This window comes from Prinia subflava, chromosome 19 (assembly GCF_021018805.1).
Source record: "Prinia subflava isolate CZ2003 ecotype Zambia chromosome 19, Cam_Psub_1.2, whole genome shotgun sequence".
Classification (NCBI taxonomy): Eukaryota; Metazoa; Chordata; class Aves; order Passeriformes; family Cisticolidae; genus Prinia; species Prinia subflava.
Window position 1 is genome coordinate 12,619,532 of NC_086265.1, and position 12,519 is coordinate 12,632,050.

Consider the following 12,519-nt stretch of genomic DNA (forward strand, 5'->3'; position numbering starts at 1 on the left):
AACCAGCAACCCCTGGGCAGCTGTGCCCACATTTCACCTTAACTCAGGGCTAATTATTTCCCTTGGGGAATTGCAAGTGGCACTTTGTGACTTCCAGCTGAAGGGGCTGGAACAGCCTTTGCAGGGTCATAGAATTGTGGAATGGTTTGGGTTGAAGGGACCTTAAAGCTCATCTTGTCGCACCCCCTGCCGTGGGCAGGGACACCTTTATCCCAGCAGGCAGAGCTTTCCCATTCCCAGTGCCCAGCTGCACCGAGTTCATCCCAGCTCAAGTGAAAAGTTCCCAAAATGACAAACCCAGTCAATATTAGTGAGTGCAGCAGGGAAGGAACAACAAGGATCATCCTTCCCACTTGTGCACCCACACAGGAAGGGAGAGTTTTAAGATCCCAGGGAATACACAGTGCTTGCCTGGCAGAGAACCAGGAGAGACTCACCCTTGGTGACAAGGTTTTGGTGTTTCAGCAAGAAAACACTTTCATATACTACAAACTTGTTATTTTTCACAACAGGCAAAAAAATGTGGTTTCCCTAAGTACCAGTGACATACCACGTTTAGCTCAGGAAGGCTTTCAAAAATATTTGTGCTAAAAATAATATCAAAACTTTCAAGCACTTCTAGTGCTGTCTAAAATGGGAGCATGAATTGTATTTATATGCTGGAAAATCTTATTCCCAAGCTAAGATTCACAGGTTTCTGGAAAAACAACACATGAAAGGGGACTGGACACACAGATGAAGCAAAACTTTATCCACTGGGAGAACCAAAGGGTGTGAGTACCTGAAGGTAGCCTACAAGAAAGATGGAAATAGACTTGGGACAAGGGATGGAGGGACAGGACACAGGGAATGGCTTCTGCTGCCAGAGGGCAGGGCTGGATGGGAGATTGGGAAGGAATTGTCCCCTGGGAGAGGGTGGGCAGGCCCTGGCACAGGGTGCCCAGAGCAGCTGTGGCTGTCCCTGGATCCCTGGCAGTGCCCAAGGCCAGGCTGGACAGGGCTGGGAGCAGCCTGGGACAGTGGGAGGTGTCCCTGCCCATGGGATGAACAATTCCAGCACAGGGGTTCCCGGCCTGGTGAGGGGTGTGGTGTCCTCATGGAGATGGGGCTGCAGGAAGGGGACAAAGCTGGGTCTCTGCTCAGCCTGGCTCTTGTGCCCTCAACTCTCTCTCAGTGCTGGGAACAGATTCTGATTATTGATTTTTAAGGCAAGTGTCACCTGTAAGTAGTTTTTATGCCACGTTCAGCAACACAACAGGGATTATCATACAATTGGGAGCACCAAGGGGGAGATTCCCAGCTCAGGAAATCAGTTCAGTATCTCACTGTTATTGTCAGTCATTTGGAATTCCCACAGGCTTTTTTCTTTACCTGGCACAGAAAAAGGCTGTTGGAGGTAAATCAAGTGTGAACTTTGGAAACAATAACAGTTCTTGCTAATTAGAAATGAGTCACTGAGTGAAAACTGATCCTTCAGTGGGTCTGAAGGCATCTCTGGAGGGTTGGGCTGGGGCAGAGGGGGAGGTGGCAGAGCTGTTGGACACTGAGGAATGAGGAACTGGCAGGAAACCTTGTGGTGTTTGTGTCTAATGAAGCCCAACAGCTCCTGCTCCTGGCCACAGAAGGGAAAATGGGATTTGGATTGGTGGTGGGATACAGCAGCTCTGTGCAACCCTGGCTGGGCACAGGGAGTCTCCCTGCACGTGAAGGAATTTGGTTGGATGTTCATTTGTTACTCAGGTGTCAGGGAAATGCTGGGACTCACAGCTTGAGGGAACAGAGCACCTGCAGAGCCATGTGTGGCTTCCATCCCCATGGGATCGCTGACATCGCTCTGGACATGGGATAGCTGAGCACACTGCAGTCACAGAATCCCAGAATTGTTTAGGCTGGGAAAGCCCTCAAAGATCACCCAAATCCCTCCATTCCCCAGCCCTGCCAAGGCCATCACTTGTCCATGGCCACCCATGTCCCCAAGTGCTACGTCCACACAGCTGTTAAATCCCTCCAGGGATGGGGACTCCAGCACTGCCCTGGGCAGCTGTGCCAGGGCTGGACAGCTCTTTCCATGGAGAAACATTCCCAATATCCACCCTGCCCCTCCCCTGGCCCAGCCTGAGGCCGTTCCCTCTCCTCCTGTCCCTGTTCCCTGGGAGCACAGCCCGACCCTCCCGGCTGTCCCCTCCTGTCAGGAGCTGTGCAGAGCCACAAGGTTCCCCCTGAGCCTCCTTTTCTCCAGGCTGAGCCCCTTTCCCAGCTCCCTCAGCCTCTCCTGGGGCTCCAGCCCCTTCCCAGCTCCCTGCCCTGCTCTGGACACGCTCCAGCCCCTGCAGGTGTCTCTTGCCAGGAGGGTCCCAGAGCTGTCCCAGCCCTGGAGGTGCCCCAGCAGTGGCAGCACAGGGGACAGGCACTGCCCTGCTCCTGCTGTCACCCCAGGGCTGGCACAGCCAAGGTGCCCTTGGTCTCTTGGCCCCCTGCGCACCCCTGGGCTCGTGTTCAGACACGGCCAGCAGCACCCCCAGGGCCTGTCCTGCTGGGCACTCTCCAGCCGTGTTGTTTGCTCCCTGCTCAGTCCCAGGATGAGCAGGAGCAGGTTGCCCTCTCCTGGCTCGCTGCCTCCGTGGGTTCCTGGCTGCCTGTGGAGCTCCGTGAGCTTTCGCAGCTCTTGCGTAAGCGCTGTCCCTGCGGAGAGCCCGGCCTTGGGGCGCCGGGATTAATTGCTGCCTGTGCTTCACTTTGCAACTGGCCTTTAATGGAGGTCTTGAGAAGAGGCATTTGCCAGGCAGGCCTGTTTGGACACTGCAGTAGGGCAGGAGAGTTGGCTTTTCCGTGGGGAAGAGCTGCTCCTCCTCTCCCGGCATTCCAGCCTCACTCCCAGCCCCAGACAGAGCCCTCAGGCTGCTCTCAGCATGTGGGGATCCCCAGATTCCCCCTGCACCCACACTCCGGGCTGGAAGAGGCTCATCCAGCTGGGCTGTGCTGGCACCTTGTGGTGCCAGTGCTCCTGCAGCGCCTCGGCTCCTCCCAGTGCTGCAATCCGATGCCAGCAGAGGCTCCTTTGGGGTATTTTCCCAGATCCACCTGGGAAATTTAGAGTTCTTGTGGAGTTTTAGGAGTCTTTAAGCTAAAATTGTCACTCTAGGGAGTGAAGATCAACTTGCAGAGGATATAATGGCACTTTTATTCTGCTCAGCTTTTTATTTTATTTGAGGAAAATCTCTCTTGTGTAATAACTTGGAGCCTTCTCCATTGGTGAGGGCTGGGATGGGATTCATGGAATGCTTCTGCTGGGAGGTCTGCTGGAGGTCTTGGCTCTGCTGAACTGAGGATATTTGTTGCCCTGGGTGGGCTCAGCAGCCTCTTGTGCAGGAGCCCTGTCCTGGGACAGGTGTGAGCAGGGATCTAGCTCCAGCTTCCTGCAGGAGGTCCTGCTGGTGGTGAAACATCAGCGTGGAGTGCAGAGCCACTTGTCCAAGGATGAGTGCAGCACCAGAGCCTGCCTTTTCCCCTGGAAAATGACTTCTTGTGGTGCTCTAATAACATCATGTTGGCAGGGATGCTGCTCCTGGAGACGGATAACCAGGGAGTTTTGACCTCAGTTATTAGATTTGTAGCTTCTACTAAAAATTTAGCTCTAAGGAGTGTTTCCAATTTAAAATTAGTTTCCTCTGGGAGCAGCACTCCCTCTGGCAGTAACTCATTCACCAGGAACTCAAATATTCATTTACAGTTAAAGCTGGGCAAGGGAAGGGAAAACAAAGAGGACTGGAAGACAATCCCAATTTGGGATTCTCCCTGAAATGTACTGGTAGGAGCTTAGACTACTGCCAGAGCCTCACTGAGGGGTGTGGTAGGTGTTGGATTTAGGAGCACAGTGGTGACAGTGGCACACTGGGTTATCCCTCAGCTCCTGACAGCATGGAGGGAGGAAGGGCTGAACCCTTGGATGCAGACAGCAGCAGCAAGAAGGATCTGATGTTGTAAGGTGCTGACAATGACTTGGGAGAGGATGGAGGGGTACAAAAGCTGTTAATCCTTTTTAAACAGGATTCTTGGTGCTGCAGGTGGACGTTTTCCAGCCATGGAGGTTGGTTTGTGAAGAGGAAGTTCAGGCTGGACATCATGAAAAATTTCCTTCATTGAAAGTGTTGTTAAACACCAGAAAGGGCTGCCCAGGGAGGTTTGGAGTCCCTGTCCCTGGAGTGTCTGAGGAGTGACTGGACGTGGCACTCAGTGCTCTAGGCTGGTGACAAGGTGGGCATTGGGCACATCGATGGCCTGGGAGGGCTTTTCCAGCCTCAGTGACCCTGGGATTGTGTGGTGGTGAGGATGTTGGTGCTCCCAGTGCTGCCAGGTTCAGAGTGTGAGCTGCAGCCAGCGTCACTGTTCCTTTCCCAGAAATGGTGCAGGGTGTGCTTGTTCCTGGCAGGGTTCCCTGCTCAGGAGTGCAGCTCATTCCCATGGGGAGCGAGGCAGGGCAGGCAGTGCTGCCATCCCAGGGCACTCGGTCACCTGGGTGCTGCGAGGGGAGCGTTGGAAGAGGGCTCCTGCCTGAATGTAATTCCTGCAGGCTGCAGGGAAGGATGCACTCTGTGGATCTCTGTCTCTGTCTGTGTGACTGGCTCTGGAATTCCCAGCTAAGCCACTTCTCTTCCTCCTTTTGTAGCTCTGTCGTTTTAAGGCAGCTCAAGTGCCACCCCCCCCCCCCCCCCCCCCCCACCCCGTTCCCTCTCTGCCCTGGGGAGCCTGACCCAGAGGAGCATTTTCCTGCTCCCTTTCCCTCCTTGGCATCTTGTCAGTAAGCAGTGCAGGAGAAATGTGCTGGAGGGTGAATGTCTGGCTTTAAACAAGGAAAAGAGTAAAAAACCTACGTGAAAAATTTCCCCCCAGGTTCTGCCTCTGCTCTCCAGCCCCTGGCTGCAGGATGGAGCTCCTGGATGAACCAAGTTTCTCCAGCAGTCTGGGAGCAGAACGGTTGGAGTGTGATGGAAAACTCACGTGTGAGCTCTTCCAACTGCCCATTTACACTAAAACAAGGATATTTGGGTTACTCCACTGATTTCCTTCTCGAGGGTAAATTGTGTAACTGAAGAATCCAAGATTTCCATTGCACACAAACCCACCGTGGGATTCAGTGTCACCAGGGTGGGGCAGGTGGGAGTTTCTTGCACTCCAGCAGCATTTTTGAGAGGAGTAAAATAAATGGAGTCAGGAGCAGGCTGGTAAAAAAAGCCAGTTGTTGGGCAAAGCTGTTGAAGAGCCTTAAGGGAGCTGTTCCTCTGGAGACAACTTTTGTGGTTGACCTGGACCATGCTGGAGTTTGGGCATCCCTGGGTTGAGATTTGCAGCCTGGAGATGGGGCTTAAATTTCTCCGGACCTGCAGTGGTATTTGCTGGTGATACCCAGGCACTGGAGTTCTCAGTCAGGAAAGAAAATTCCTCCCAGCACAACTGGTAGATTTTTTTCTTTTTACTATGTAAATAATTCTTTGGTTCTCACAGAGTGAGAGAGAAGATCCAGTGTTATCTCCTTGCCCAGAGAAGGTTTAAAGTGCTGAATGTGTTTCCTTTTGGAAGTCCTAAAAGTTTGTTGACAATGTAGGCATGGGGAGGCTGGCTTTTCCTTTGAGGGAGGAGAGGATCAGGAAGGGTTGCAGAAGAGGCCCTGGCACAGGCTGCCCAGAGAGTTTGTGGATTCCCCTGGATCCCTGGCAGTGCCCAAGGCCAGGCTGGACAGGGCTTGGAGCAGCCTGGGACAGTAGGAGGTGTCCCTGCCATGGCAGGGATGGGGCTGGATGGGCTTGAAGGTCCCTTCCCACTGAAACCATTCCATGATTCTGTGATATTTAAGACACGCTCACTTCACGCCTGTGTGTGTGAATTTATGTGGCGTGGGTTTTGGGTATCATACTTTAAACAGACAGAAGAAATTTAGGGAGTTGAGGGACACCTGCCCCTCTAGGAAACACCTAAAAAAGAATCAAATTTTATTAAAAGCTCTAAAAGCAGCAGAGGAGGAAGGTGTGTTGAGTGTTTTCCAAAACAATAAAGGTTTTTGCAGAGGTAAGTTCTCCTTTGTGTCTGCAGGGGGCAGAGACAATCCCTGCAGTTGGAGCAGGGAGATAATTTGACGGTTGGGAATAACTCTGCCTACAAAACACAACAATCCTAATGCAGGAATACCTGGAATCATCACAGGTGATTTATTTTGGAATATGTGGGTATTTGTGGAAGGCGTATTTCAAGGCAATATTGGAAAGAATATTTCAAGGCCATATTAGATTATATACAGTAAATAACTATATTTAATATCTTATATTTAGTGTATTATAAGGCATTTCAGTGCAGGCACAAGTCCCCAGAATTATTTTTGGGTGGTTTTATCACCATAAGATTTGAAGCAAGAACTTGAAATTGGGCAAGGAATGTCTGTGTTGCCCTTGATATGCAGCTCTCCCCGACGGGCTCCAGAGGAGACCCCAAAGGGGGGCTGGCTTTGGGCTTTTCCACTGGAAACTTGTAGAAGGTGGAATTTCCCAAGTTTCTGGTTTTTTCTGAGCCCGTTTTCCATGTGCTGGTGCAGCGCAGCTGCTGTGAGCGAGGAGAGGGAGAGGAGGAGGGAGAGGAAGAGGAGGAGGAGGAGGCACTGCCAGCCCTAAGCACGGGGATGAGAGCTGCGGAGAGGGGAAGGGAAGGAAGAAATGAGGATATGGAGCGTGCGGAGAGCGGCCCGGGGGAAGGCTGGCCCGGGGCCGGAGCCGTGCGGCGCTGATCCCACAGCCCCCGGCCCCGCCTGCCCTCCGGAGCGCCGCATGAGGAAGAGGTGCTGTGGGAAACGCAGTATGTACCTCCCTAAATCCAGCCTGGGGGAGGCAGGAGGGCGGCTGAGCGTTCTGGGGGCAGCATGTGGGGCCGGGCTCCTTTCGGGTGTGCAGTGGCTTTGGAAGTGTTTGGGAGAGCCCCTGGAGCGGGTCAGACACTTGAATTGATTATAAATGCATAAATTGAGGGGTGTTCCCATATGTGAGGGGTCTCCAGAGGGTCCTTGTGTGGGGTGGCCCTCCTCCCACCCTGCCCCATGCTCAGGCTGGATGGGGCTCAGAGCAGCCCCATGGGGCTGGGATTTAAGTCCCTTCCCACCCAACCCACTCCATGATTCTGCTTGGTGCAAGGAACCTCTGAACCAGGGAGAAGTTATTGTAACTGCTCCAAATAAAGCATTTCCAATCGATTTTAATGGATGAGCTGGAGTTTGAGGTGGTTTGGTCCCACTAATCCTGGCAGGGCTTTGTAACAATCGCCTGATGTTTTTATCAGTTGGTTCAGGAGGTGGATGTGGCAGAGCTGTAAAATGCTAGAAAATTAGGGATTATGGATCCTTTCAAGATTAACTGGATAGTGATAAAGGAGATGTGAAGCTGAAGAGTGCAGTGACTGCACCTGGGAGTGTTGTTGGGAGTGCTTGGGAATGGGAGAACAGGATTCTTGAAGTTCTCCAATTTGTTTTAGAATTTCATCTAACTTGGAAAAGTACTCAGACTAAACCCAAACTGCAGTCATCCTCTGACCTACCTGCCTTGTTTTCTTCCATGCAAAATATTTGGAAGGTAGAAGTTGCATTTTTAAATGGCTTTTTAAATTTGATACAGTTACTGGAAAGTGAATGGTCTGGTTGCTGGGAGATCCATGGTGTGGGAGTGTGTTGTGGGATGCTGTGTGTGCCATGAGGAGATGGATGGTCTCCTCCTGGTTCTCCTCATTCACTGTGTTTATCCCAGCCTTTCCCTGGCCCCTCATCCAGCCCTGGCTGTTCCACACCCTCACTCCTGTTCCCCCCTGAGTCACCCCCTGAGTTTCAGTTGCTCAGCAAGAAGTAACACCAGATTCCAGCATTTCCCATGGAAAGAAAGGAGAAAGCTCATCCTGACACAGCAGCAGCATAGGGAGCCTTTCCCAGGCAGCTTCTGCTCTTCCTGGAACCCAGGTAACTCTTGATTTGCAGCAGAACGAGCTAAATCCAGGGATATACCCGCAGTCTGTAGATAAACAGGGAACTTGAGGACTGATTTCCAAATATTCAGATGAGTGACTGGGGGTGTGACACTAATATTGGCAGGAGGAGGCTGGGGACAGCAGGCAGAAAAGGTGTGGAGCTGTGGCAGTTTGGGAACGTGATCCTTATGGAGAGGGTCTTAGGGTTTTTTCCATGATCCTGCCTTAATTTCCTGCAGCAGGAGTGGAACTGTGTCTCCTCCATCCATGCTGATTAGGGCTTGGGAATGAGGGTATAATACAGAATATAAATGTGTGTCTGTGTATGTATGGCCTATATAGTTATGAACTCTGGTCTCAGTGTCAAAACCCAGTGTCAAAACTGGGTTTAATACAAAATCCTTTAAAACCCAGTGTCAAAACCTGCCTGCAGCTGGTCCTTGGATCTGATATCAGAGCTGGAAATGCTTGTTTTGAGCTCAATCCCATCAGCACCTCCCTCTCCTTTCGAATTAAAAATCCAGTCTCTTGTGATGGTCATTTTTCCCCTTTAAGAACTGCTGATTCTTACCAAACCATCAATGAATGTGCCAATAATTAAATAAAATCTTTGTGTGTATGGGCACTGCCAGCATTAGTTTCCCTGGCTTGAATGCACAGAGTAATGCTAGTGTGATCTGGCTGAATTTCTCCTTTTTCCACCTGGAATTCCTGTACAGTCCCTGCCTCTGTATTTAAATGTGTCCACAGAAAGCGGTTCCTACTTAAAAGCTGGAATACAGACATTTCCTTCTTGCTGTAAAACCTTGTAATCCAGATGGAATGGGAAAAAAAAGATCAAATGCAAACTGTTAATCCTTGTGGGTCCTGGAGATTCCCAATTCCTGCTCCATGCTCTGGATCCCGCTGCACACATGCAGCAGGTCCTGGCTGCAGCTGCTGGGCCCTGAATTGGGATTTATGCTGCATTTTTCTTCAGGAATTACTCATTCCCTCGAGGCTGGAAAAATTAAAGCTGGGAAAATCCAATGGTTTTGGAATGGAGGGGCGAGAAAATGGATCTCAGGGAGGACAGGGCTGGAGGAGCCTCCGGGGTTTGTTATGGAGCTGTTGGGATGTGCGCTGTGGCCGAGCAACTAAAATGGATAATGGACTTTCTGATAAAAAAGAAAGGAATTCTGATCTTTATTTTAAGCCAATGTCCTAAAAATAACCTCCAGCAGCATTTAAAGGGACAAGCTTCCAAATCTCGCCCTCCCTCCCCAGAAAGCAGCATCGCTCCGGGTTTGGGGCTGGGTGTCCCTCAGCGCCGCTCCTGAGGGGGCTCCAGCCGAGCCTGCCGGGCGGGGGCTGCTGGCGCCGCTCCCGTCCCGTTTTCGGCGGGGTGAGGCGTTTCCCGGCAGGGATGGAGTTAAGGCTGCTCCGAGGTGCATGCTGGTACGAGGCCCGTGTGATGATGGAGCCGTAGTGCCCTGCTGCCGGCATGTGCCGGGAATGGATGATGGAAGTGTGGCTCTGGAATAAGGACATTTCCCTTGGCCGCGCTCTCTTCATTGCTGTGGGTGTTCCTCCATCCTAGAGCTCCCAGCCATGTAGGAGGCAGCCTCGGCGAGAGCGATCCCGCGGTGGGGATGAAGGGTAGGGGCTGCTGGGAGACAGGATCCCTCCGCTCCTTCTGCAACGCCGGCTGTCTGAATAAATTCCACAAGGGTCAGTGGCCTTCCCGGCACTCGGGATGGATCCCTGGGGCTCCCTGCTGTGCTGGGGAGCGATGGAGGGGCTGCTCTGCTGCGGTGTCTGCCCGGGTGGGGAGGGGGTGTTGGACCCCACAGCCGAGGAGTATCAGGAATGCACGTGTGCAATCTGCCCTGCAGGCATCGTGTGCTACAGCCCTGCTGGGTTTGGTTAGAGATGGACAAAGTGGGGGGCTCCTGCTTGATCAGGTGTTTAAAAAATACAGATTGACTCAGTTTTAATACAAAATCCTTTAAAATTTGCTGATAATTTGTTCTTTTTGAGCACCTCTAATTGCACAGGATATTGGTCTGTTTGTCATGCATAAATCAGTCCCTGTGTTGGTGTCAGGATGCATTTTTTTAGTTCTAAGCCAAATTCCTTTGGAGATGAGATGGAATGGGAGCGTTGCTGTGTCGGTCCTGTGCTGCTCCCTGCCCACGCTGTGGTGAGAGGCAGAGATGTTCTTCAGGAACACTGAGCTGTGATTTAAGGTGTGCATAAAAATGTCACATCCATTACTGCCCTCTGTGTTATTCCAGGTGTTTCCCAGTAGAGCTCAGTGCTGGGTGTGCAGCAGCACTGTCCTTTATGGGATAAAGGATGCTCTGCCCAAATCTGTGCTGGTTTGGGGCAGAAACCCCTGGTTTTGGTGTTTTTTTGTGAGTGGGATGAAGCAGGAAAAGGCTGGGTCCTGCCTTTCAGTTCAGCTTTCTTGTTGCTTTATGGCAGTACAATTCATGGAAGTGTTCCAGGCCAGGTTGGATGGGGCTTGGAGCACCCTGGGATAATGGAAGGTGTCCCTTCTCACGGCAGGAGGTGGCACTGGATGAGCTTTAAGATCATTCCCAACCTGACCCATTCCATTCCATCCTTCATCAGTGGAGGGGCTGAGCAAAATCCATTGTCTCACAGTGAGGGTTGATGGTGAGAAATGAGGATTTGCAGGATGTTTTTTGCTTTCCTTGCAGACCAGAGACAGCTCCCCTGATCTTGGGCACTGGCAACTCATCACATCCCATGTTTTATTTCTATCCCTGCTGTGTTCCAAGGGTTTGCCTGCAAGGACCTGGGAATACCCGGTGATTCACACCTGCTCTTGTCATGGTCAAATCCAAATGTTGCTTTTTTGATGTAGTTTGGGATAATGGCAGGACAAAGGGGAATGTCTTCCCACTGCCAGAGGGCAGGGATGGATGGGATATTGGGAAGGAATTGTTCCCTGGGAGGGTGGACAGGCCCTGGCACAGGGTGCCCAGAGCAGCTGTGGCTGCCTCTGGATCCCTGGCAGTGCCCAAGGCCAGGCTGGACAGGGCTTGGAGCAGCCTGGGACAGTGGGAGGTGTCCCTGCCCATGGCAGGAGTGGCACTGGATGGGCTTTAAGGTCCCTTCCACCCAAACCATTCCATGATCCCATGGTCCTTTGTCACTCCGCCCCCTCCCGTGGTCCTGTCCTGCTCTCAAGCATCACTTCACAATAAATTATTTTATCTAAATGCAATTTCCTACCCCCAGAAAAGGGCGAGGAAAGGAGGAATGCAAATAGGTCAAATCAAAATTCAAGCAATTGAGGATTTACAGCTGGCTTCAGATGACCAAAAAAAAAAAAAAAAAAATCTTCTTTTATCAAATCCAGATTGTCCCCTTCCCTTTGCTTTCCTTCTCGAGCTGTTTTTCCAGCTGGGTGACGTAAGGACATGCGTGTTCCAGGAGTTCTGCACAGAGCTTTACATAACGAGGCTTCAGTGGAGAATAAAATGCCCCAAACCAGAATTTTTCTCATCAAAAGCTGAAACCAGCCTTGTGTGAAAATTCGGGGGAAGGTGAGTGGTGAGCACTGGAGAAATGGGGAGTGGGCTTGGGAACAGCAGGGAAAAACCTGGGGAGATGTTTCTGAGGGTGTCTGAAGTGAGACTGGGGTATTTCCATGGCTGGCCTGGTCTTATTCTGCCCCCAAAAACGTCTTTCTCCCATTTTATGGTGGTATTTTGGCAAAGCTTTGCAGTGACGTAAAAAAATTCTCCTGCTCTGGTGGGGGAACATCCATTTCACACATGTGGAACAAATTTGACAAACCCAGAGGCTTTGTCCCTGGGACATGACAGACAAATATTTGTCATGTTTTAACAGCAAACTCAACCCCAAAGCTGGGAAAATGTTGGCTTTTAAAACCAATTTACTGTAAAAACTGTGATGTGCAAAATGTGTCGCTCTGGTAAGCACGTTCCCCTTGGAAATTCAATATTTTGGATGAGAAAATACATCCCAAGGAGACTTTGCTTTTCATTTGGGAATCCTCATGCTGTGATTTTTTTTTTCCCTACCAAAATTTTGTCCTTAAATCCACTTATCTACTCAAAAGGAGCTGTCTGAATTATGTTTAAAATGCTGATGACTTTTAATGAGCAGCCCAGGGAAAAGCTGGGCCTGGCTCTGCTCAGCAGGAGATTCCTTGGGAACAGAAGAGCTCAGCCTGGAGGCTTTGGGTGGCTTTAGGAGTTCCTTTTGTGCTTGTAAGATAAAACCAATTATTGTATCTTTGGGTTGAATGATTCAATATTCCAGAATGATTGGGTTGGAAAGGTCCTTAAAGCTTCTCCAGTGCTACCCCTGCCATGGGCAGGGACACCTCCCACTATCCCAGGATGCTCCAAGCCCTGTCCAACCTGGCCTTGGGCACTGCCAGGGATGGGGATGGCACAAACTGTGCCAGTGCTCTTTTTATTATACAGAGACAAAGGAAGGTGAAGATGGAATCAAGGAGATGCTTTGTGCTGTGTTTGTGTGTTAAGG

The 12,519-nt window shown here is 51.0% G+C and overlaps 1 protein-coding gene across 5 annotated transcripts in view; it reads left to right on the forward strand.

Annotated features, from left to right (window-relative positions):
- OSBP2 (oxysterol binding protein 2) overlaps positions 1-12,519 on the forward strand; it is a 94,181-nt gene that overhangs the window by 35,082 nt on the left and 46,580 nt on the right. Inside the window, exon 1 of one of the 5 annotated variants that reach the window (XM_063416446.1) lies at positions 9,449-9,702. The exons of the other annotated variants lie outside the window; for them this stretch is intronic. Within the exon in view, the coding sequence (XP_063272516.1) occupies positions 9,624-9,702 (79 nt within the window). The 5' untranslated portion in view covers positions 9,449-9,623. Of the gene's footprint in view, positions 1-9,448; positions 9,703-12,519 lie in introns of those variants that run through there. 5 annotated transcript variants of the gene reach the window in all.